Raw genomic sequence first — 21,839 nt, forward strand, 5'->3', positions numbered from 1 at the left:
AAGGACCAACATCTCACAATTAAATGTTTGGATCTCGTCCCCACGTGACACCCTCCATGGGCTGTGGGACCCACATAGGACCCACAGCCGTGGTGGAACTGTTCCATCATCCACACATCCCTTGCGGATTAAAAAAAACTCTAATTGCAATTAAGAAGAAGTGGTCTTTCTTCCCATACCTAAAGCTCGAGAAGCAAGTAACCTGAACAAGTAAGTTCTCTGTAGTACTATTTGCTTGCAATGCTATGTCTGATTGTCTGTCAAAGTAGGCGAACACTTCTTTACCCTTAGACATGTTACTATAAAAGAGGAAATCCCACCGCTGTCGATACTTCTGATTGCGCTCCCGTTAGCCCTCGCGTTGAGGTTGGGGAACGCTGGCTTTTAGGGAATCCTCTCCTTAATTTATTGATCTACCTATCAAAAACAACTATTCCCATAATTTATACTTAATGGATTAATCTATTTGTAACAGATTTTGTAATCACTTTTTTCTACCCTTGGTTTTCCCTTTTTAACAATTTGGAATCAGGGCTAGAATGGATAATTTAATTTTTGACGTAGTTGTGGCCAGCTGGCTTGGATAAATGGCTCAACTTAATCAATTATCTGGAAATTGTTACCTAAAAAAAAAAAGATCATCATCCTGAAAATTAGATCCGAGTCAACACTCTAACTCATCAACAATGAGGGCTTTTTGCTGCGCGAGTTCAGTTCAATTAGATCCGAGTCATGACTATAACGTACTATCCGGATAAAGATAGGGGAAAAAGTGTGATATATGTTTAGAATTATAGAAACAGGTGCGCAATTTTTTTTTTTTTTTTTTTTAAAGAAGCATAGTAAACATAGATAGAGTGTAAGGAAAGATTGAAATTTCCTCTTTCATAGGAATGTTGCCTTTTTCAACCAATTTTTCTACAAATTTATTTTTCGGTGGGGTCCTTGCCTGACACATATCCTATTTGTTAACAACATATAGGTGAAGAGACTCCCATGTGTATAAGAAAAATTATCTCCTCCAGTTCTTTGCCTGGCCCAGCTCTCCAATCCCTCTAATAAGGGGGGGGGGGATCCCACCCAGGTAGAGTGTTCGGGCAGGGGTAGGGTGGTCATTGCACCCCCTTGTTAGGGTGACTAGGGAATTAGGCCGAGCAGGGAACTAAAGGGAATAAAGATCCTGTGTACAAGGGGGATTGTATACTTGTATGGTGAAAACCCATGGGTATATAAACTAATTAGTAGCCGATGTGGGACTAAACTCCCAAGAAATAGCATTTATATATGAGAAGAAAACACAAATACTGAAAGTGGCCACAATAAAGAAAAATCAGGAAATATATTCCTCTCTAGAGTAAACTAAGCATCAATTTCACAAAAAAATAAAAAAATAAAGTAGAAGTCGCATTAAACACGAGATTGACAGACAAGTAAATGGCACATACCATAATATGAGAGCCTTTGTAAGGTGAATGCCCGACCAGCTCCCTAAATAATAGCAGAGCCATGTGAGCTCAAGGGCCTTGTATTCGACCTCAGTAGAAAAGCGGGCCACTGTCTTTTGCTTCTTGGAAGCCCAAGAATTAAGATTGGGGCAACCATAATTTTTTTTTTATTTCCGATGGGTTACTTGCCTAACACATATCCTATTTGTTGACAACGTATAGGTGAAGAGACTCCCATGTGTATAAGAGGGGGCGGGGGTTGTATGGTGAAAACCCGTAAAGTTTTTATCCCAGAAGTTCAAACTATTAGGTGGAGAGGTGGAGACTTGGAGAGACACCTAAGTATGTAAGGGTACATACACTAATTAGTAGCCGATGTGGAACTAAACTCCCAACAATAACATCTATATATGAGAAGAAAACACAATTAATGAAAGTGGCCAGCCACAATAAGAAATATCCAAACAAATATTCCGATCCTCTTTCTAGGGTAAACTAAGAGCATCAAAAGGATTGCTAGCTAGTTATGTAGAGATAACACTCCTAAAGCATGTGTTCTACAGATAGGGCATGTCTTTCTCTCCATAAGCCATTGCTTGATACAAACTACATGAAACTCATGGTTACATGGAGGAAGAACCCAACAGCAATCGCCTTTTTGTAAGCATTCCAGACAGATAACACAAAATTTTCTCATCCTTGTAGGGTTATCGACATCATCATTTTCTATTGCTTGTGGGAATGTACTTAATAAAGGTATAGAAACCCTAAGTTGTTGGTCTTCTTCTTCTTGCCTTCTGGGTATGTTTTTGGAAGCCATCACTGGTCTGATCTCTTCTCCCTTCATCATGACTTGATAGATGAATATGATTAGCAGTAACACACAGGCCACAAAAAACATGAAAATATATACATAAATAAGTAGAAAATTTCCATTAGGATCATAGGATAGAGAAGGAGGAGAAGCCGAAGGAGGAAGCATAGTTGTTCTAGCCATGATTGATTTCTGTTTCTAGTTCCTACTTGAAACAAAAAATAGTTTTGTTAAGTTAGTTATTTTGTTGTAATTTTATAACAAGTAATCTAAAGCAAATTTTTAAGGACTTTAGAGAGAGTAGTACGTAAGTTGAGCTATACGAGTCCTTGTAAGAGACGGGGAGCTTCATTGAGCACTAGAAATTGTGTTTTTTTTTTTTTTTTTGATGAACAAGTTAAAACTACTTAATTAAACATTATGTTTACAAGAGAAACCATATAGTCAGAGGTAGAGTGTGTAATCCTAGCATGGCGAGCCAAATTATCTACTGGCTTAAGCACTAACCTACTATGTTTCTGAATAATTATAGTCCCAAGGGAAGAGAGGGATTGGGAAATATCAAACAAAAGAGAAAACAATTCCCAGGCCTTGGGAACAGGTCTTGATCTGTAAGCCACTCCTTAACCTGTTGAGAGTCCGTCCAAATGTTTACTTGTCGACAGTCCAATGAAAGTGCCCTTTCGACCCCTGCTTTGACTCCTCGCAGCTCTGCTTCTTGTGCTGAGCCTACAAAGCCACAGTCCATTGCCGATGCCACAAGTGTATTGTTAAAAATAACCAAATAACCCCATCCACCAAAGGAGGATGAATGACAAAAGCTCCCATCCGATAGAATAAAACAGGTGTCTTTGTCAACCGAATCAATATAAAAGGAAAGAGGTCGAGCAATAGGGGATTGTGAAATGGGGGAACCCACCACAATTGGGGCGAGGTCTGCAGGTGTTACATAAGGTCCAACAGATTCAAGAAGCCGAAGATCTGCTATTCAGCATGAAATATTATGCATTATGTGAATGGGATTGGTAGGTGTGTTAGTGAATGGGATTGGTAGGTGTGTTAGTGAATTGGGCTTGATTCCGGTGAATCCAAATGAAATAAAGAGTGATGCTAATAATGCTTAAGGTTGTGAGTTGGAGATCCTTACTTCCCCCAGCCTTAGTGAGGAAAGTATCAATTCCTTGAAATAAGGAAATACCTGTGATAAATTCAGTTCGGATACCCAGAGGGCCTACTGCCCAAATTCTTTTAGAGATGGGGCAGGATAGGAACAGATGCCAGGGTGATTCAGGCTCCTCCCTACAAAGAGGGCAAAGAAAGCATTGAAGTGATTTCCACCCCAGCCTGGTTTTGGTAGGTATACCATCACAAAGTACCCACCAGAGGAAAAGTTTAAACTTGGGTGGTGTCCTAAGTTTCCAAATTGTGTTCCATAAGGGGTGAGAAAGAGTTTGAGTGGGCTGTGCCAACCAAGTAGAAAATCTTCTAATGGAAACCCTCCCCGATTTAGACCAATGGGAAAAGAGATGATTCGGATGGGGGTGTGAAGATATTGGGATTTGTAAAATATCATTACAAATAGCAGAAGGGAAAATAGCAGTGATGAGAGGGATGTTCCAGGACCGTTGGATGATGAAGTCTGAAACATAATGGTACATAGGATTGGGCTGCATAATTTGGTTAAGGGTGGTGAAAGATGATGAAGGGAGCCATGGATCATTCCACAGGTGTATGGCAGAGCCATCACCAACATGCCATCGAATCATTTGTCTGAAAACAGGAAGGACATGTAGAGTGCTATTCCAGGTCCAAGTACCCCGTCCAAGTTTAGATTGTGGATTAAGGAAGGAGTGTGGGAAATATTTTGCCTTGAGAACCTTGGCCCAGAGAGAGACCAATCTCCAATTCAGTTTTAAAATAAGTGCCCTATTATGGTCCCAATGTGAACGCATGCCCAATCCCCAACTCCTCTTGGGTCGGCAAATGGAGGTCCAAGAGAGTAGAGAATGTGCCTTACAGCCCACCGGTTTGCCAGTCCAAAAGGTGGAGCTAATAGAATCCAGTCGAGCACAGACGGATTTTGGGAAAAGGAAGGTAGACATTTGGTATGTGGGAATAGAATGGAGGACATATTTAATGAGAGTTAATCTGCCTGCTTGGGACAGCAGCTTGCCATTCCAGGCCGACAGTTTCTGAGTTACTCGATCAAGAATTGGAGCAAGGGTGCGGACCTTGGAGCGATGAGGGAATAGAGTGGTGCCGAGATACCTGGAATCAGGGTTCATGTCTCCAATCTCAAGAAGTCGACAGATATCAGTCCTCATTTGTGGGGAAGTATTTGAACTAAAGAAAATGCTACTCTTAGAAGGATTAAGTTGTTGGCTAGATAGTGATTCAAAAAGGGTTAGGATGGCTTTGATAGTGTGAACATCATCCAAAGTGGCATGACAAAACAAGAGTGTGTCGTCAGCAAAGAAGAGGTGTGTAATTTCTGGTGCATGCCGAGAGATTTTGATACCCTTGAAAAGGTTAAGATCTCGATAGGTGTGTAGAAGATGAGAAAAACATTCCATGATGAGGATGAACAGATAAGGGCTTAGGGGGCAACCTTGTCGAAGACCCCTAGATGGTGTGAAAAAATCAAAGGAGCTACCCTGGAGTTTAATGGAAAACGAACAGCGAAGTAAAGTTGAGATTAGACTGGTCCACTGGTCAAGAAATCCTAGGTATTTGAAAAGATGAAGGAGAAAACTCCACTCTACCCGGTCATATGCCTTGGACATATCCAATTTCAAGGCCATAAAATCGGTTTTTCTTTTTTTTTTTTTTCTTTTTTAAATATTGAAAAATTTCATGTGTAATAATGATGTTATCAGAAATTTGACGACCTTTAACAAACGCCGATTGGGTCGGGGAAATGAAACAATGCAAAAGAGGTTTGAGCCTGTTGGCAAGTATTTTAGTGAGGATCTTATAGGAAACATTACACAGACTAATAGGTCTGTAATCTTCAACCTTATTAGCCGCATGATTTTTTGGAATCAAGGCTAGAAGTGTGTGATTGACACCACAAGGAATAAAGCCATTCTGAAAAAACTGTTGAACAAAGTGCAAAACATCAGGAGAAATGGATTCCTAGCAAAAATGGTAAAAGCCAGCGGATAAGCCATCAAAACCAGGTGATTTAAAAGCTCCAATATTGAAAACGGCGGCCTTAACCTCAGTCAAGTTCGGGACGGAAGTGAGGGAGTGGAGAGACAAAGATGGCGGCAGTGGGGAAAATAGACATTCCACAAAAGATGGATCAAGTGGATGGCAAGTGGTCATGACAGATTGAAAATGAGAGGCAAACATGTGGGCCAACTCGGGGGGGGGGGGTTGGAAATAAGGTCACCCTCGAAATTTTTAAGGGCAATAATCCGATTAATGCGGAGATTTTGTTTGGCAGTGGCATGGAAAAATTTAGTATTTCGATCCCCTTCCAGGATATAAAGTTGTTTGGACTTTTGACACCAAAAAACCTCTTCGGCTCTAAGTAACTTTTCAAGAGAGGAGTAGGTATCCCGAAGGAGGGAGAGAATCTCCGAAGAAGGGGGAGATGCTTCCAGTGAATTAATGGTTGTGGTTAACTCAGTTTTGAGTGAATCCAGCCGACCAAAGACACATGAATTCCAGTTTTTCAATTTAAAAGATATACCATTGAGTTTCTCCATCAGATCCGAAGATGGGCACTTCCCCCATTCAGAGTTAACAAAACGTTTGAAATCAGGATGAGTGGTCCAAGCCTGTTGAAAATGGAAAAGTTTTTTAAAAGATGGTATAGGGGGGTGGTATTCAACATCAAGGGATTATGGTCAGAGCCTAAGGCAGGATGGAGTTGTAGAGTAGCCATAGACCAAAAGGAAGACCATTGCCTGGACATAAAACATCTGTCAAGATGTTCGAAAACACAATTCGGTGGTTTGCGTTTATTTCGCCAGGTGTACCACCCCGAGGTAGGGCGTAACTCCTCCAACTCCAAGTTAGACAGGAGGGACAAAAGGGCAGAGGCCGAGGGGGAAGGAGTGGTAAAAGGGGTACCACCAAATTTATCATCGCCTGACAAAATTTCATTAAAATCTCCCATGAGCAGAAATGGACAAGAAAGAGAAGATAAAAAACCATGCAAAGCGGAGCAAAACGAGAGCCGAGATTGGGGTTGGGGAGGACTATAGATGCAAACCAAGCACCACCGGGTGTTGAGGGCATGGTCTGTAAAGAAAGCAGCAAGGATTCTATCCATTGACACAGTCTGAGTAACCATTAAACCAGGCTTCCCCAAAAGCCACAGACCCCCACTAAGTCCCTTTGAGCCAGAGCTACCCAGGAAGCCAAGGGTAGAAAGATTTCTTAAAGATCGTGGAAGGACTGAAACATCAGGTAAACACAGTTTGGTTTCGCAGAGAAATAGCAAATCAGGTTTACATTTGTTAAAAACATGCTTTAAACCATGGCAAGTAGCTTTGGTCCGAAGACCTCGAACATTCCAACTACATATAATCATAATTTACAAAGATGTGCGATTTGACCAAGAGAGAAAAAAACAGCAATGGAATAAGAGCGCAGTAAAAACACACATAAAAGAGAAAAGAGCTCTAATAGGGTTGAGAGATAATACCGACGTGGATGGTTTGTTTGGATCTCCACAGGGACGGCTTGCAACTACCTGGTGCTCATCAATAGCTTCAGATACCTGGATAGATCTTTTCTTTTGGGCTTTTAGATGAAACTCCTTGTCAGATTGTAACTCACAGAGCCAAGAACAAAGCTTGGAAGACAACTCTGTAGGTGAATCAATCAGCTTGATTATGTCAGATGAGAAATTTTGGAGTATGTCCAATTCAGCTTGGTCTTCAGATCCCAGAAACTCAAAGGGGTTTTCCTGCCTTTTTCGTTTGGGTTTGGGTTTCTTGGAGGAAGTAGGCCTTTTCCCTTTAGACTTTAGCTTGGATGCAGTGCTCTTGCATGGCCCGAACCCGAAGCAGAAGAAGTAGAGGAGCTTGACATCTTGGTTGGGGTTTTGGGACTCAGGCCAGACTTAGACACCTCTGAACAATCCGAACCAAATGCAGCCCGGTGATGTAAAGGTTTGAGAGGTACAGATACCTTGGGACGCACTTTGTGCTTCTTACAACAACTTTTGCAACAATTTACAATCTTCACCACAATTGTGCCGTTTTTTTATTGATTGGTTTTCTTGGCCAACCGTTAGCCAATCATTTGCTTGAAACAGAATTTTATACTATCCATTTGGGTAAGGGTGTCAACTGATACCACATACCATATATCTTATATGGTACCGAATAAATTCGATATGGTATTGGTATGAGATATATGTATCTAGTTGGTATTCGGTACGGTATCAGTATGGACAAAACGGTAAAAATAAACCAGACCATACCATATACCTGTACCAAATAGATACAATACGGAATCAATATGAAATACCTATATTGATCGATATTCAATAGGGTAATGTACAATGTATCATACCGAATACCAAATCCCATACCGTTGGAACCTTAGGGGCTAGCTGAATTGACAAGGACCAACATCTCACAATTAAGAGTTTGGATCCGGGGATGGATGGGGATAGATCCACACCCTCCATGGGCTGTGGGACCCACATAAGACCCACAGCCATGGATCTGTTCCATCATTCCCACATGAAAACAGGATCCAGAATCCACAATTAAGAGGTCATGAGTTCAACTATCCTTGCTGGTTAAACAAAAAATTCTAATTGCAATTAAGAAGAAGTGGTCTCACAACATCTCGTAAAACTTTGTCTATCATTACCTAACTCGCTGCCATGGTGACACAATGAGGTGTCCACAACCCTCTGGTTGGCCAAGCGGAAAGCTTTCCTCAAATTTATTATTTTACTGTAAACTTGAACAAGCCTGCCTACCGTTGTTGACATGTTGCATTAGTGGTCTGGTCTGATTTCGGCCCGGCCTAACTAGCCCGATGTGCAAAATGGACCAGTTTTTGTTTTATCCTAAACCAACAAGCATCTAGAAGCGTCCATCTTCGGACATGAATTCTTGCTCAAAGAACACCTGAATCGGAAATTGCTTCTCTTTACCTGCACAAATTGAAGCAGAATAGCACACACGCAGAGAATTGTTTAAGAATCCAACCGGAAATCTAATTTTTCTCCATTCACTTGATTTTATAGTTGTTTGACCACTGAAGGATATATAGCAGGTATTCTTTCCTTCAAAGCCTTCTATTTCTCTCTTGGAATCTCATACTTACCGTGGTAGACTTCTAAATTTTATGCTTTATCTAGCTACCAGGTAGTTCTTTTTAGCTTGTTTGTCCCATTATTGGACTTCTCTCTCTCTATCTCAACCCCAGATTGTTTCTCTATTATTTGTAGAACAGGTTCTGTTCTTTCTCCCCAACTTTTCTGTTCAATTCCTTTTTTTTGGTCCCCATTGAATGTATTCCATTTCAAAGTTTGTGTTACTATTAAAGTTCCTTTTTGGTTCACTGCTTTTGGAATCTCAGAAATGTAAAAATAGTAACTTGCTGAATTATGCACTGCATCTGCATGTGATATTTGGAACATTCATCCATTTTGAATTTTTTTTTCTCTTGCCCTTTTTTCATATCGTTAAATGATAAGATGCTTGCGGAGGACCCAATGATCAAAACCATCTAAAGAGTTATACCTCTTCTCCCGGATTTTAAATGGGTGATTGCCAGCAGAGAAGAAGGTGCGTTTGTTTGATCGTTTTCATGCCTGTATATGATAATCATACCCAGAGCTGATTGAACTAGTAATTATTGAAGGGAGAATTGAAAGAGAAACTTTTTCTTTTGTCTGTATCTGATAATCATGCCCAAAGCTGATTGAACTAGTAATTAAATGTTTATCAATCCAAAAAAAATAAAAAAAGTAATTATTGAAGGGAGAAATAAAAGAGAATCTGTATTTTATGTATTCGTGTATGTGAGTTATCATGGGAAGAGTAAATGAAGATGAACTTGTACCCGGACAAAAAAAAAAGAAAATTTAGACAAACAGAAGCATATTTAAGTTTCAATGATTTATTAATAATAATATGTACATGGATAATGGCAATTCGTGCATGGGTATGTATTTTAGAGTATGAGTAGCTAGAAAGTTTTTATGATTATATGTGTGGGACATGAGTTTATGGTATACTTGTTGATTAGTTGTGTACTTGATGTGATCAGTTGTGAAGAGCTGCGCTTATACCTCCTTGCTATGTCAACATGTTAAGTTTATCGCCCATCATTACATGCACGAGTAATAAAGCCCACCTTAGTGGGCATGCTAGAAAGCAAATGACTTCTCAAGTTTGTGCTATGATGTCTCACTCACAATCAAGTACATGCTGTTTTCATTTCCATGCTGGTCACTCCCAACTTAGATATGCTGATTTGACCATCTCTGGGAACTTTTGTTCCCACACACGAAGGTGCAACTGTCTTTCAGCTGGTTCTGCATTTTCCAAATGGAGTAGAAACTGGCATCCAGTAACTGTCAAAAGCTCAGAAAATTCTATAGGGCAACAGTTGACATACCCTTCATCACCGTGTCAAAACATTAGTTTAAGACTTTTGGTGGCAAAACAAGAAATGTATACCAAAGGCAGGTGGTATTTTAGACCCACATCTTTGTTGCGAGGAGGTGCCTTTGCAGGGCTGATTTTTGGCTTGTTGGTTTGCTTTGCAAGTTTCAATCCAGTATATGCTGAAGTGGCCAAAAGGAAGAAGGATAATGCGTATTGTGAGTCTTCCATGACCAGTTCACATGGAAAGAAAGTTTACACTGACTACTCCATCACAGGTTAGTAATGTCTTCTTATCTTGGCTTTTATCAGAAGTGGATTGTGAGTCTTCCATGACCAGTGCACATGGAAAGAAAGTTTACACTGACTACTCCATCACAGGTGAGTAATATCTTCTTATCTTGACTTTATCAGCAGTTGATTTATCTCTTGTTTGATGCAGGCATACCTGGAGATGGGAGATGTTTGTTCCGCTCAGTGGCGCATGGTGCTTGTCTAAGATCTGGTAAACCATCTCCTAGTGAGAGTCTCCAAAGAGAACTAGCAGATGAATTGCGAGCCAGAGTATGTTTTCTATGTCCGCTCTTCTAATGATGAGCTGAATTGAATCAATTTTTATAGAGATGTTCTTTTTATGAGAACTAAGTGGGTAGTTAGTGGATCACCATATGAGGATGTGCTTAAAGGTCATGGTGCCAAGTGTCATCACCACACAGTTTTTACATAGGAAGGTGGCATTGCAAATTGTTTCATGTTGTTTCTGGGTTAGCTGTATTTAATTGTTGTGGACTCAAAACTTAAATGTGTTATATTAACAAAGGAAGGGGAAGGAGAGACTTAGATCAGTTAGATATGTACTGACCGAAGGCCTTTTTTGCCCAACAGTACCTCAATATAGACCTTACAAACTCAGACAAGTAAGCATTTGCTTAAATATTGGGTGTTGCCTCCATTATAGCTCAGGCACAAAAGGGTTTTAAACTCACGACCTATCATCACTTAACAATGAAAATTTTATCCAAGAAAGATTGTATCTTTTGAATGTTTTGTGTTGCCACTGGTTGAGCCTTTTCTGATGAAATCAGCAACTCAAATGTAGAATTTTTTAATCCAAGATTGGTTGTTTAACCATTGAGCCAATGTTGTCAGGAAGCCTATGTGAGTGACCCTCTGCAATAGGGGTGGGCTGCCTAGTACCTTAACATGTTGTGCGTGTCGTCTATTCAGCTGTCTTAGCTCACTGGTAGGGCATGTGTTTTTATACCACGTGTATGACACATACAGTGTGCATTACAACAGTAAATACAACTAGTGAAGGAGCATATAACATCATAGTTGTCACGGCATCTGGGTGACCCAAGGCAGTGGAGAGGATCCAAAAGCAAGGCGACGCCAACTAGGCATACAAGGCGCCCGCCTAGGCGACCAAGGTGCCTGGATAAATTAGAATTTTTTTTTTCACTTTACAGTTAGAAGTAATCAATCTAAAGCATATGCACAATAGGTAATTGTCACGTGGGTAAATGCTTAGGTTCCTAGGCAAGTGTGTTATTGACATCACTAAGCCTGTGTTGTTTAGCCTCTTTTGGAGTGGCTGGTTGCTTATGCATGCTTAGGAATTGCCTTGCCAAATCTTGACATCAGGTATACCATTTTCTGGTGAGATCAGTGAATAGATGTACAGGAGTGTTGAGCCATGGCTACCAATCAACAATAAAAGCACTTACTCATTTACTTAAAATTTGGGGAAAGAACAGGGTTATACTGTTTAAATTGTGGGCATTGACTCAAGTTGAAACTGGTTTTACTCAATATAGGCCCTTACCAATACGACAAGTTGATAATTCTGTGAATATTATAGGAATTTGTAACTAGAGAGATCCTTATTTTTAGTTTGCTCTTGTGGATAACTTAAGAAAATTTTCAATTATGCAAGTATTTTTACAACTGCTTGAGCTAATGTTGTCACTTTTACCTTTTACAGGTTGCAGATGAGTTTGTCAATAGACGAGAAGAGACGGAATGGTTAGTTTGCTAAATCCCATCTTTTCTAGTTACCAAGGTCACAGTTTTTCTTCCCTAGCAGACTGGTTTGCTCATATGATTATTTGATTGCTCTGGAGTCTAGCTATCTGCTTGGCCAGCCTTGAAAACCCTGGAGATTGGTGGCTTTGAAATCTGATGTTCATCTTATGCGAAGGAGCTTGAAATTGACTCACTTTTTTAAATTTATCCTTGGATGGGTATTTATTTGATCAAACAAATATTTTTTTACAGGTTCGTTGAAGGTGATTTCGACACATATGTTTCACAAATCAGGAAGCCATCTGTATGGGGAGGTGAACCTGAGTTGTTCATGGCATCACATGTTCTCCGGTAAATCTGCTACTTGTTTTTTTTTTCAATCATTTAGGGAAGGTGAAATGTGGGTCTGTTTCAGATTTTATATTACATTTTGAACTTATCCTACTACTAAGAACCCAAACCTGCCCATACCTGTTAGTAGTTTGCATATTGACAATTTATAAATGTTGTGTGTTTTAAAATGCAAAGCTGGTCCCTTACAAACCCAACTCATCCTATTGTGGGGTGGGGATTCCATTGCAAGCATTTAAATCATAAATATGCATTGTACATTCTACACTTCAAATTAGAAACAAAGGTGTGCAAAGTGGTACTATCTTTAAAGAACCCAGGATCTCATAACACTCTAGGTATTATAGGTATAATCACCAAAAGGTTGGAGTAAAGAAAATCAAACTTGGTTACATTTTCTAAACCTGCCTTTGCTCCCTGTCAAAGCTTATACCAGACCTGTCACAATAGGGCCAGGACCGATTACCTAGTTAATTTATTACTTGGTTGTCCCTATATTTGGACCTGTGTAACATAGATATCAATGTGTATGCTGTACATACGACCTTCTCTCTCTTTTCGAGGTGGGGGGAGAATGACCTCAACAAATCCAAAGAAATTCTTAAGAATGCAAATCTAAACAATTATAATTAAGATGCTGTATGATAAAAGCATGTAACTGATACCTAACTAATTTTTTTTTTTATTGGGTAAATTACACGTCACCTCCTGGTTTTCAAACGAAACTCAGATCATCCCCTGGTTTTTGAAAAAACTCAAAATAGAAGTATTGTTACAAAGCTAACTTGAGTGCATTCTACATTCACAACCTGTACCCTAAAGCATCTTCATAATAAGAAACTTAGGGATATATGGATGTCATGACACCTGATAGATGTGTTAACTGCAGGATGCCAATCAATGTCTACATGTATGATGAAGATGCTGGTGGCTTGATTGCCATTGCTGAGTATGGCCAAGAATATGGTAAAGAGGATCCAATTAGAGTCCTCTATCATGGTTTTGGCCATTATGATGCTTTACAGATTCCTGGAAAGAAGAGTGGTAGATCAAGACTATAGCAGAATGTATAAGATCCCCCCCGGCCCCTCATGGTGAGGGATATATGTAAGGATTTGTATAATCTTCTTCAGTCACATCTGATTGTATTAGTAGATTTTTTTTATAATTTTTGTTTCATTTATTCTTCTTCCAGTCACATCTGATTGTATTAGTAGATTTTTTTTATAATTTTTGTTTCATTTATTCTTCTTCAGTCACATCTGATTGTAATAGTATCCAGTCCGGGTATAAGCCCGACGACACGTTTAACAAACGGGCTGGGTCGGTTTTGGATTTCCCTAGGCGGGCTCAGTCGGGCCTGAAATTGAAACTCCTAGACTCATGGAACTAACCGTATGACAATTTTGTGTCGTGTTCCTAGTATTGTAATTTCAGCCATTGTCAAGTGGAGAATACACAGATCCAAAATCCTCACAGCTGGTTTCTTTTGGTTTTTTTGGGAGAGGGGAAGGAGGAGAAAGAAAGTATTATAGAATAAGTATTGAGGAGAGAGAGGAGTGAGGCGGGGATGCAGAGGGGATTGGGAAGGGAGGAAAGGGGAGTGGGGCAAGGTTGCAGATGGGGGGTGGGGTGGGGTTGTGGGGCAGGCTTGCAGATGGGGAGGGCAGCACATTGTAGAGAAAAGGATTGCCGAACCTCACTTGCCTCCCTCGGGCTTCATCTTGCCCCAACCTCAAAAGAGAAAGCAAGGGTGTCAATTGGTCCGGTTTTGATTATTTGGTTTGATTTTATTAGATTCTATTAAGTTTTTGTTATCTAATTTACAATCGATGTACATGTGATTTATAGTGCTGGTACAAATTCGGATTCACTTTTGTATCCTTAAATTCTATTTATTTTATTTCATGTATTGATATATCACAGGTGTGACTTGTGAGGTGGCGTCACATTCCATGAAAAAATCAAGGATTTTGGATAATAATTCTTATCGGTGGTGATGTGATCATTTTATATATGGTATTTGGCATTTTGCTTTGTGGCTGGCTTTTGTTTGTTTATGAATAGATTTTTGTTTGATAAATTTTGAACCTTAATTAATAGAATGAGAAGATACAAAATGACGATGGGATTCCTCAGATACATCAAAAGATAAAAGTTGAGATATGAAAGGGGGAGGAGAGGAGAGGAGTCCCAAATAACAAAATTATGTTGATTACAACCAAAAGAGGCTCTATCAAAATGAAAGTGATCAAGAAGATTAAAACAATCAGGAATTATATGAGAAATCCGCCAAGGAGGATCGAGAAGAGCCTGATTAAGTGGATTAATCACCATTTGATTGTCACTTTCCACCATGATCTTTCTATATCTTCTAGAAGCAGCAATAACCAAGGCTTTACATATGGCGAGAGCTTCTGTCACATATGTATAAAATAGACCAACAAAATCAGCAAGAGTTGAGATAAATCTTCCTTCAGAATCTCTAAAAATCTCTCCAACAGATCCATTTCAGCTTTTGAATTAGCTAGTACTACTACTATTGATGAATGAACCTTCGCTGCACTTGCCTACCAAACCAGGAGAACCACTGCAAGCCCCATCAACATTAATCTTTATAAATCAAGGGGAGGGGGAGTCCATGAGACTGCAATATAGTGTTCATTTGTTGAATCCGAAGAAGTCTGAAAATATTCTTTTGCAAATATTTGACTATTGTTCACTATTTGTTTATGAATAGATGATTGCTCTGGTGTGTTTACTATTTACATTAGGATCATATTTTATGTATCCTTCTTATGTGAAGGAAGTTATATTGTTTTATGAGTGTTGATGAACCTGTAGATTATAGAAAATGGCTCATTAGTTTTTAAATTTTATCGGTACATATCCATTTCAATCGATTCTTTATAAACGGTTTTTATTCGATTAGCACCAACAATTTTCCCAATTTTGAATCGAATCGAATCAAGAAGTGAACTTATGAAATCAAAATTGTACCATTTCTTTCCAGTTTCATTTCATTTGATCGTAAACATTTAGTTATCGATTTTTGTTCCATTTTGAGATCCTTGAGAAAGGGCAAAACTTATCCTGTATCTATCCTAAATATTTGGCACTATTTCGTCAATTTTAATTTGTAGAAGACAAGAGGATCTTCAAAGTTTATCCCCTCAGTTTCATGGCCACCGTCGGATGCTCAAGTGTGGTGCACTTGAGAGGATAAAAATTCCAACAACAACCAATGAGGGACAAGAATAGTAAAAGAGAACACGGAACTCTGTCTCTATTGATCTACTGCCACCTGCCCGTCGTACCGGCGTGCTTCCTCACACAGGTAGGGGCACAATTAAAGGAATCTCTAACTCAACAGTACATTCTGTCACAGAAATAAAGGGACCTCCACCCTACACCTCATCACAGAAGAAACATCATACAAAGGATCAGCCTCAATTATAGTGTGTAGCTATACCCGTTTGATTAATTATTCCTTTGTAATGTAATCTCTCTGTACAGTCTTCTATAAATATGAATAGTATTCTTGGGCTTTACTCAATTGAGAAAACTATCAAACCAAATCCCTGCTCTTTACTTTCTTTATGGTATCAGAGCTGTCCAAGGGAGATACTTCTCACGCAGTTATCATGAGTTTGAGCTTTCCTTTTCCTTCTTCCTTGAATGTTACCAACTTTGTCTCTCTGAAGTTCACCCCAACGAACTCCCTTCTCTAGGAGACACAGTTTGTCTCATTCCTTGAAAGCCAAGACCTCTATGGATTTATCTCTGGTGAAATCAAGACTCATGCATAGGAGGTCACCTCTGCTAATGGCAAACAAGTTCAGAACCCAGACTACATGTCATAGGTTCGTACAAACTGTCTTGTGAAAGCCTGGATTATGGTAACATTATCTGAGGAAGTTTTTGGCCACGCCGTTGGAATGAAGACTTCTCAGAACTTGTGGGAAACACTCGTAGCGGCCTTCTCTCAAACACTTGAGGCTTGAGAATTGAACTCCGCTCTCAGCTTTAGTTCCTCAAGCGAGAGAACACTTCCTCTCTTACTGCTTATCTATCTCAATTCAAAGCTATCTGTGACCAGTTGAATGCCATCGGGAAGCCGGTCCCTGACCAACGTAAGGTCTTCTCTCTGCTCACAAACCTTGGCCCTGGATATGAAGCCTTCGCCACCATGATGCTCAAACCACCTATGCCCTCCTACTCTGAAGTTATACCTCTTCTGCAAAGCCACGAGCTCCATAACAAAGGTAACCAACCGATTCCTATTGTTGAAAGCAATCCTCATCTGGCATTCTATAGTGCCCAAACACCCAACTCTCGTGGTTCTCAACAGCCCCAAAGTGGAAGTCATTTCACTTCTAGAGGCAAAGGTTTCACTTAGACTGCAAACAAAGGATTGCAGCCTCACCATCCCAGAAATGATGATTGCAAGTCACAGTCTGGAGGCACTTCACGAACCCAGGATCAACATTGTGATCGTAATCGAGGTTCTGGTCGCCCCATTTTCTACCAGATTTGTTGTAAACCAGGTCATGGTGCACTAAAATGCTTTGAGCGTTTCAATCATGGCTACCAGTCTGAAGAGATCCCTCAGGCTCTTGCTGCCCTCCAGTGCTCAGACACTCAAGATGCGCAGTGGTTCCCAGACATTGGCGCCAACTCTCACATTACCAGTACTACTGGTAACCTTTGTGACTTCATGCCTTACATTGGTAGTGATAAGGTGATGGTTGGGAATGGGAATCTACTTCCTATCACTCATACTGGTGCAACTAATCTTGGTGATGAGCCCACTTCTCTTCCATTGAAAATGTTCTAGTTGTTCCTTCAATTACAAGAAATCTGCTCTCAGTTTCTAAGCTTACTTCTAATTCTCCTTGCACCGTCACATTTGACACTGGTTTTGTGATCAAGGATCGGACGACCAAGAGGGTACTGGCATTGGGGAGTAAGTAAGATGATGGTCTTTATGTTCTTGATGGGTCTGAGTCTCATTTTACAGCTCTCTTCTCTAATCGGCTTCATTTTGCAGACGTTGATACTTGGCATCAAAGGTTGGACCGTCCACAACAACGTGTTACTAGTTTCTTAAGTTCTACAGGAGCAATTTCTGTTTTGAATAAGAAGTTGAAATCAAGTGTTTGTTCTAGCTGCCAAATTTGTAAAAGTTCAAAGTTGCCTTTTGTATCCTCTTTCACTCATAGTATAGAACCTTCACAAAGAATTCATTGTGATCTCTGGGGTCCAACTCCAATTACCTATGTCCAAAATTTTCATTACTATATTCTATTTGTGGATGATTTCTCCAGATATAGCTGGATCTATCCCATTAAAAGAAAATCAGACTTTTTTCATCACTTTGTAATTTTTCATGGTTGAGAAGCAACTCTGGCGGGGGATAAAAAATTTTCAATCAGATGGGGGTGGAGAATCCATTCATTGATCAGACTAAGGTCCACCTCCAATATCATGGACTTCTCCATCATCTCTCTTGCCCAGGCACACTAGAACTGAATAATGTCACCGAACGGAAACACCGTCACATTGTAGAATTGGTATTGGCTATGATGTTCCATGCACCGATTCCCCATCGTTTCTGGGTTGAAGCATTTGCCACTGTAGTGTTCTTGATCAACTGGTTGCCATCTAAGGTTCTCCGTATGGACTCTCCATGACATGCCTTAATTGATAGAGCTCTAGATTACTCCATGCTTTGAGTTTTTGGTTCACAATGCTTTCCTTTTATTCGTAACACTGCATCTGACAAACTTCAACCAACCTTTTCTTGGGATATAGTGACTATCACAAAGGGTATCAGTGTCTCCATCAGCCCACTGGTCGTGTCTATATCTCACGACATGTCATCTTCAATGAATCCTTTTTTCCTTTGAAGAATGTTGGTACTACTCATCAATTTGCTCCTCCCTTTTCAGGAGATATTAGCATGTTCTCTGAATGGTTGTCTCTACAAGATTCCAACCGACAGATCCCATTGGTTCAAATGACTCTCCAACTTACCAAGGGCCAGGTGCAGCCCCGGTGGACTCCCCGGTAGTGTTACTCCCTCAGCAAGAGACCAGCCAAGTGGTCCCCCTAGTAGTGGTCCCTTCCACTCTTTATCAGCAAGAGCCAAATCAAGTGGTCCCCTCAGTGGTGTTCTCTTCGACTCTCCATCAGCAAGAGACACACCACGTGGTTCCCCCGGTCATGGTCCATCCACAAGAGCCAAATGCAGTCACTGTGGTCCCCTCGGTTGGGGTTTCTTCCCCTCCTATTCAGCATGAGACAAGCCCAGCCGTGCCTACTCTACTTGAGCCTCCTTCACCGCCAGCCTTAGCCAATACATCTTCCCTACCACCCACCTCTGGCCCATCTTTCTAACCCGACCCAGCTCAGCCTTCTCTTGGCCTCATCACTCGCAGTAAACGTGGAATTTCTAAACCAAATCCCAAATATGCTCTCCTCTCTTCCTCTATTCCCACTGAATCGAAGTCCATCAAATCTGCTCTTCAACACAATGGTTGGAAGTCAGCCATGGAAGATAAAATGCGGGCTCTGCATCACAACCACACTTGGGATTTGGTGCCTACTTCCCCTGATCAGAATATTGTGGGCTGGCGCTGGGTGTTTAAAACCAAGCTATGCACTGATGGCTCCCTTGAAAGGCTCAAGGCCCGCCTCGTCGTTCCATCAACAACCGGGTATTGATTTTTTGGAGATCTACAGTCCTGTTATCAAGCCTAGCTCTATTAGACTTGTGCTCACTCTTACCACAATCAAGCAGTGGCCTCTTCGCCAGCTCGACGTAAAAAAATGTATTTCTTCACAGGCGCCTTTCCACTCTTGTTTATATGCATCAACCCCCCGACTTCATAGATGCCTCTCGTCCTGACCATGTTTGCCTCCTCACGAAGGCCCTCTACGACCTCAAACAGGCGCCTCACGCATGGTATGGCCGGTTCAGTAATTTTTTTGCTGGCCTTCGGGTTTGTCTACAGCCCTTTTGATTCTTCTCTATTTGTTTATCATCACTGTGGTCAGACCCTTATCCTCCTTCTATATGTGGACGATGTTGTCCTCACCAGTAGTGACAACTTTATTTTCTTACCTTATTTCTCAGCTCTCCTCTACCTTTTCCATGACTGATTTGGGCCAGCTCCACTTCTTCTTAGGCATAGCTGTGCATCACACTTCTCAAGGTCTCTTTCTTTCGCAATCCAAATATGCTACTGACCTCCTCCAGCAATGTCACATGACCAATATTAAACCGGTCTCCACTCCTCTTGCCACCAAGACCCCACCCGCTGCAGATGATGACAACCCCTTTACCGACGTTTCTCTCTTTTGTGCCATTGTTGGCTCTCTCCAATACCTTACTCTCACTCGTCCTGACCTTTCTTACTCGGTTAATTCAGTTTGCCAACATATGCACCAGCCTACACAAGCTCACTTTCACATGGTCAAGAGGATCCTTCGTTACATTCATGGAACTCTTGATCATGGTCTCCAAATTCTCCAAAACAGCTCTCTCACTCTGTATGCCTTTTTGGACTCTGATTGGGCTGGCTGTCCCCTTACCCGACGCTCTACTTCGGGTTTCTATACCTTTTTATGGTCCAATTGCATTTCCTAGACCGCAAAGAAATAACCCACCATCTCTTGTTCTAGCTTGAGGCCGAATACCAGGCTATGGCCTCCGCTATTGCTGAACTTACCTGGCTCTCCTTTGTACTCCGTGACATTGGTATCCTACAACTTCAACCTCCGGTTCTCTTTTGTGATAACATCAGTTCCCTTTATCTCACTGTTAATCCCGTTTTTCACGCTAGAACCAAGCATATCGATCTGGATTACCACTTTGTTTGTGAGAAAGTAGCCCTAGGGTCCCTCATTACTAAGTTTGTCTCCTCTCAGCATCAGCTTGCTGACCTGTTTACAAAGCCACTTCCTCATGCCATCTTCAGAAGTTTGTGTTCCAAACTAGGCCTGTCTTCACCATCCATGCTCAATTTGAGGGGGAATAAAGGAACCTCCAACTTAGTATTACATTCTGTCACAGAAATAAAGGGACCTCCAGCTCAGCCCTACACCTCATCACAGAAGGAACATCATACAGAGGATCAGCCTCATTAACAGTGTGTAGTTGTTTGATTATTCCTTTGTAATGTAATCTTCTCTGTATAGTCTTCTCTGTATAGTCTTCTATAAATATGAATAATATTCTTGGGCTTTACTCAATTGAGAAAGCTATCAAACCAAATCCCTGTCCCTTACTTTCTTTAACAATGACCGCCCTACCCCACACAGTCAGTGGGTAGGGCGGTCATTGTGCCTGCTTGTGTAGAGGATCCAAATTGCAACAAATCCATACCAAAACAATAGGAAACTGAGCAGACAATTTCTGGTGATTGGAATTCTTCTACTTTCTTCATGAGTTTCGAGACGAAAACGTCTAGGCATTCATGATGGATTTATGATCGAGAGAGCTCCGAATTGCTGTTCCACTTCCAAATCCCAATTGGAGAGTGACTGAGAGTACGTTGGTGGAGGTAGGCGAAGTCAGGGGTAAAAATGTAAAAAAGGAGGATGGATAGTGTTTTCTTGTAGTTTTCCCTTTTATCTCTTATCTTAAACATTTCTATAATCCGAATCGCTGTCTCTATCTGGATTTGGAGATCCATACCCCTAAGATTCTAAAAGTAGAAAAGCCCTAGTCCATTGCGGACGAGCTGAGCTTGATCACTGATAACTGCTAGAGGATCACTTTAAGAAAATCTGTTTACGCATCATCGTCTGATGGTCTGGTGCTCCCCCTCTACACCCAAATCATTGGCGCTGACCGTCGGCTGCTTCACAGCTGGGGCTTCTTTGTTCGCTCTCGGCGCTTATCTCTCTTTCGTCAATATCGCGCCTCAGCAGGCACGCATCAAAGCTCGAAACGATTTCGTTAGAGAGCGTCTCAAGAAGAAATACGGTAACTAATCACAATCCCTCTCTCAACACAATCTCCGACAGCAAAAGAGGAACCGTTGAAACTTAAAAGCGAATGGCTTTAGTTCCAACTACTATCCCCGATGGAGCCGTCATCACCGAGGTCGATATGGGCGCGGAACCCGCGGTTCCCACTGTTCGTGCCACCGTCATTCAAGCTTCGACCATCTTCTATGATACCCCTGCCACTATAGGTACTTCAGTGCTACTTTTGCCACCACATCGACTTTGATTCCAACACCCCCCCCCCCCTATTACCCTTCCCCTATCAGTGGCAGAAACTTGTCAACCCGGTGGGGGGAAACCATGGACTTTAGTGGGTTAATGATTTCCTCAACAGGATTGAGGCTCAGAGCTTATGTTGCATTTGCTATTTGCCCACCGTCTTTGGATTGCCCCAACATTGACAGACAATGTCATCTACGTCTCTTTTTCATTATCAATGATCCAGTTAGGAGAAACAGTGAATTCTGATTTATTACACAATTTCACGGGAAAGGTTAAGAATTTGAGTTTTTTCCTTACTTGCCCACCAGGTTGAATGCTCCAGCAGTGGCTGACAATTTCGTTTTTGTTTCTTTTCATTATTAATAACCCAGTGGAGAGAGA

The 21,839-nt window shown here is 41.0% G+C and overlaps 3 protein-coding genes across 8 annotated transcripts in view; all 3 read left to right on the top strand.

Annotated features, from left to right (window-relative positions):
- On the top strand, positions 1-13,360 carry LOC122642464 (OVARIAN TUMOR DOMAIN-containing deubiquitinating enzyme 4-like). Of its 5 annotated transcripts, XM_043835952.1 has the most exons (8): positions 1-25; positions 8,323-8,327; positions 8,424-8,508; positions 9,508-10,123; positions 10,288-10,409; positions 11,830-11,870; positions 12,123-12,221; positions 13,111-13,353. In XM_043835952.1, exons 4-8 carry the CDS (start codon positions 9,547-9,549, stop codon positions 13,280-13,282), a joined length of 1,011 nt encoding a protein of 336 aa, XP_043691887.1. In that variant the 5' UTR covers positions 1-25; positions 8,323-8,327; positions 8,424-8,508; positions 9,508-9,546; the 3' UTR covers positions 13,283-13,353. The 5 variants fall into 5 exon arrangements, with proteins under 5 accessions (XP_043691887.1, XP_043691888.1, XP_043691889.1 ...); XM_043835953.1 differs by lacking the exons at positions 1-25; positions 8,323-8,327 and having other exon boundaries at positions 8,334-8,508; positions 9,508-9,732; positions 9,781-10,123; positions 13,111-13,351; XM_043835954.1 differs by lacking the exons at positions 1-25; positions 8,323-8,327 and having other exon boundaries at positions 8,334-8,508; positions 9,508-9,644; positions 9,720-10,123; positions 13,111-13,348.
- LOC122642463 (bifunctional nitrilase/nitrile hydratase NIT4B-like) overlaps positions 12,572-21,839 on the top strand; it is a 17,152-nt gene continuing 7,884 nt past the window's right edge. The window contains exons 1-2 of one of the 2 annotated variants that reach the window (XM_043835950.1): positions 12,572-12,584; positions 21,255-21,424. In XM_043835950.1, coding sequence (XP_043691885.1) covers positions 21,286-21,424 — 139 coding nt within the window. In that variant the 5' untranslated portion in view covers positions 12,572-12,584; positions 21,255-21,285. Of the gene's footprint in view, positions 12,585-21,146; positions 21,425-21,839 lie in introns of those variants that run through there. The other variant, XM_043835949.1, reaches the window with a different exon arrangement.
- LOC122642465 lies at positions 20,973-21,246 on the top strand. The gene has a single exon (XM_043835956.1). It carries the CDS (start codon positions 21,036-21,038, stop codon positions 21,219-21,221), a length of 186 nt encoding a protein of 61 aa, XP_043691891.1. The 5' UTR covers positions 20,973-21,035; the 3' UTR covers positions 21,222-21,246.

Source organism: Telopea speciosissima, chromosome 10, assembly GCF_018873765.1.
Source record: "Telopea speciosissima isolate NSW1024214 ecotype Mountain lineage chromosome 10, Tspe_v1, whole genome shotgun sequence".
Taxonomy (NCBI): Eukaryota; Viridiplantae; Streptophyta; class Magnoliopsida; order Proteales; family Proteaceae; genus Telopea; species Telopea speciosissima.

Coding starts and splice junctions, on each gene's coding strand:
- LOC122642464 (XM_043835952.1), top strand. CDS start 9,547: ATGTTAAGTTTATCGCCCATCATTACATGCACGAGTAATAAAGCCCAC. Junction 11,871..12,122: donor AGACGAGAAGAGACGGAATG/GTTAGTTTGCTA, acceptor ATTTTTTTACAG/GTTCGTTGAAGGTGATTTCG. Junction 12,222..13,110: donor ATGGCATCACATGTTCTCCG/GTAAATCTGCTA, acceptor TGTTAACTGCAG/GATGCCAATCAATGTCTACA.
- LOC122642465 (XM_043835956.1), top strand. CDS start 21,036: ATGGTCTGGTGCTCCCCCTCTACACCCAAATCATTGGCGCTGACCGTC.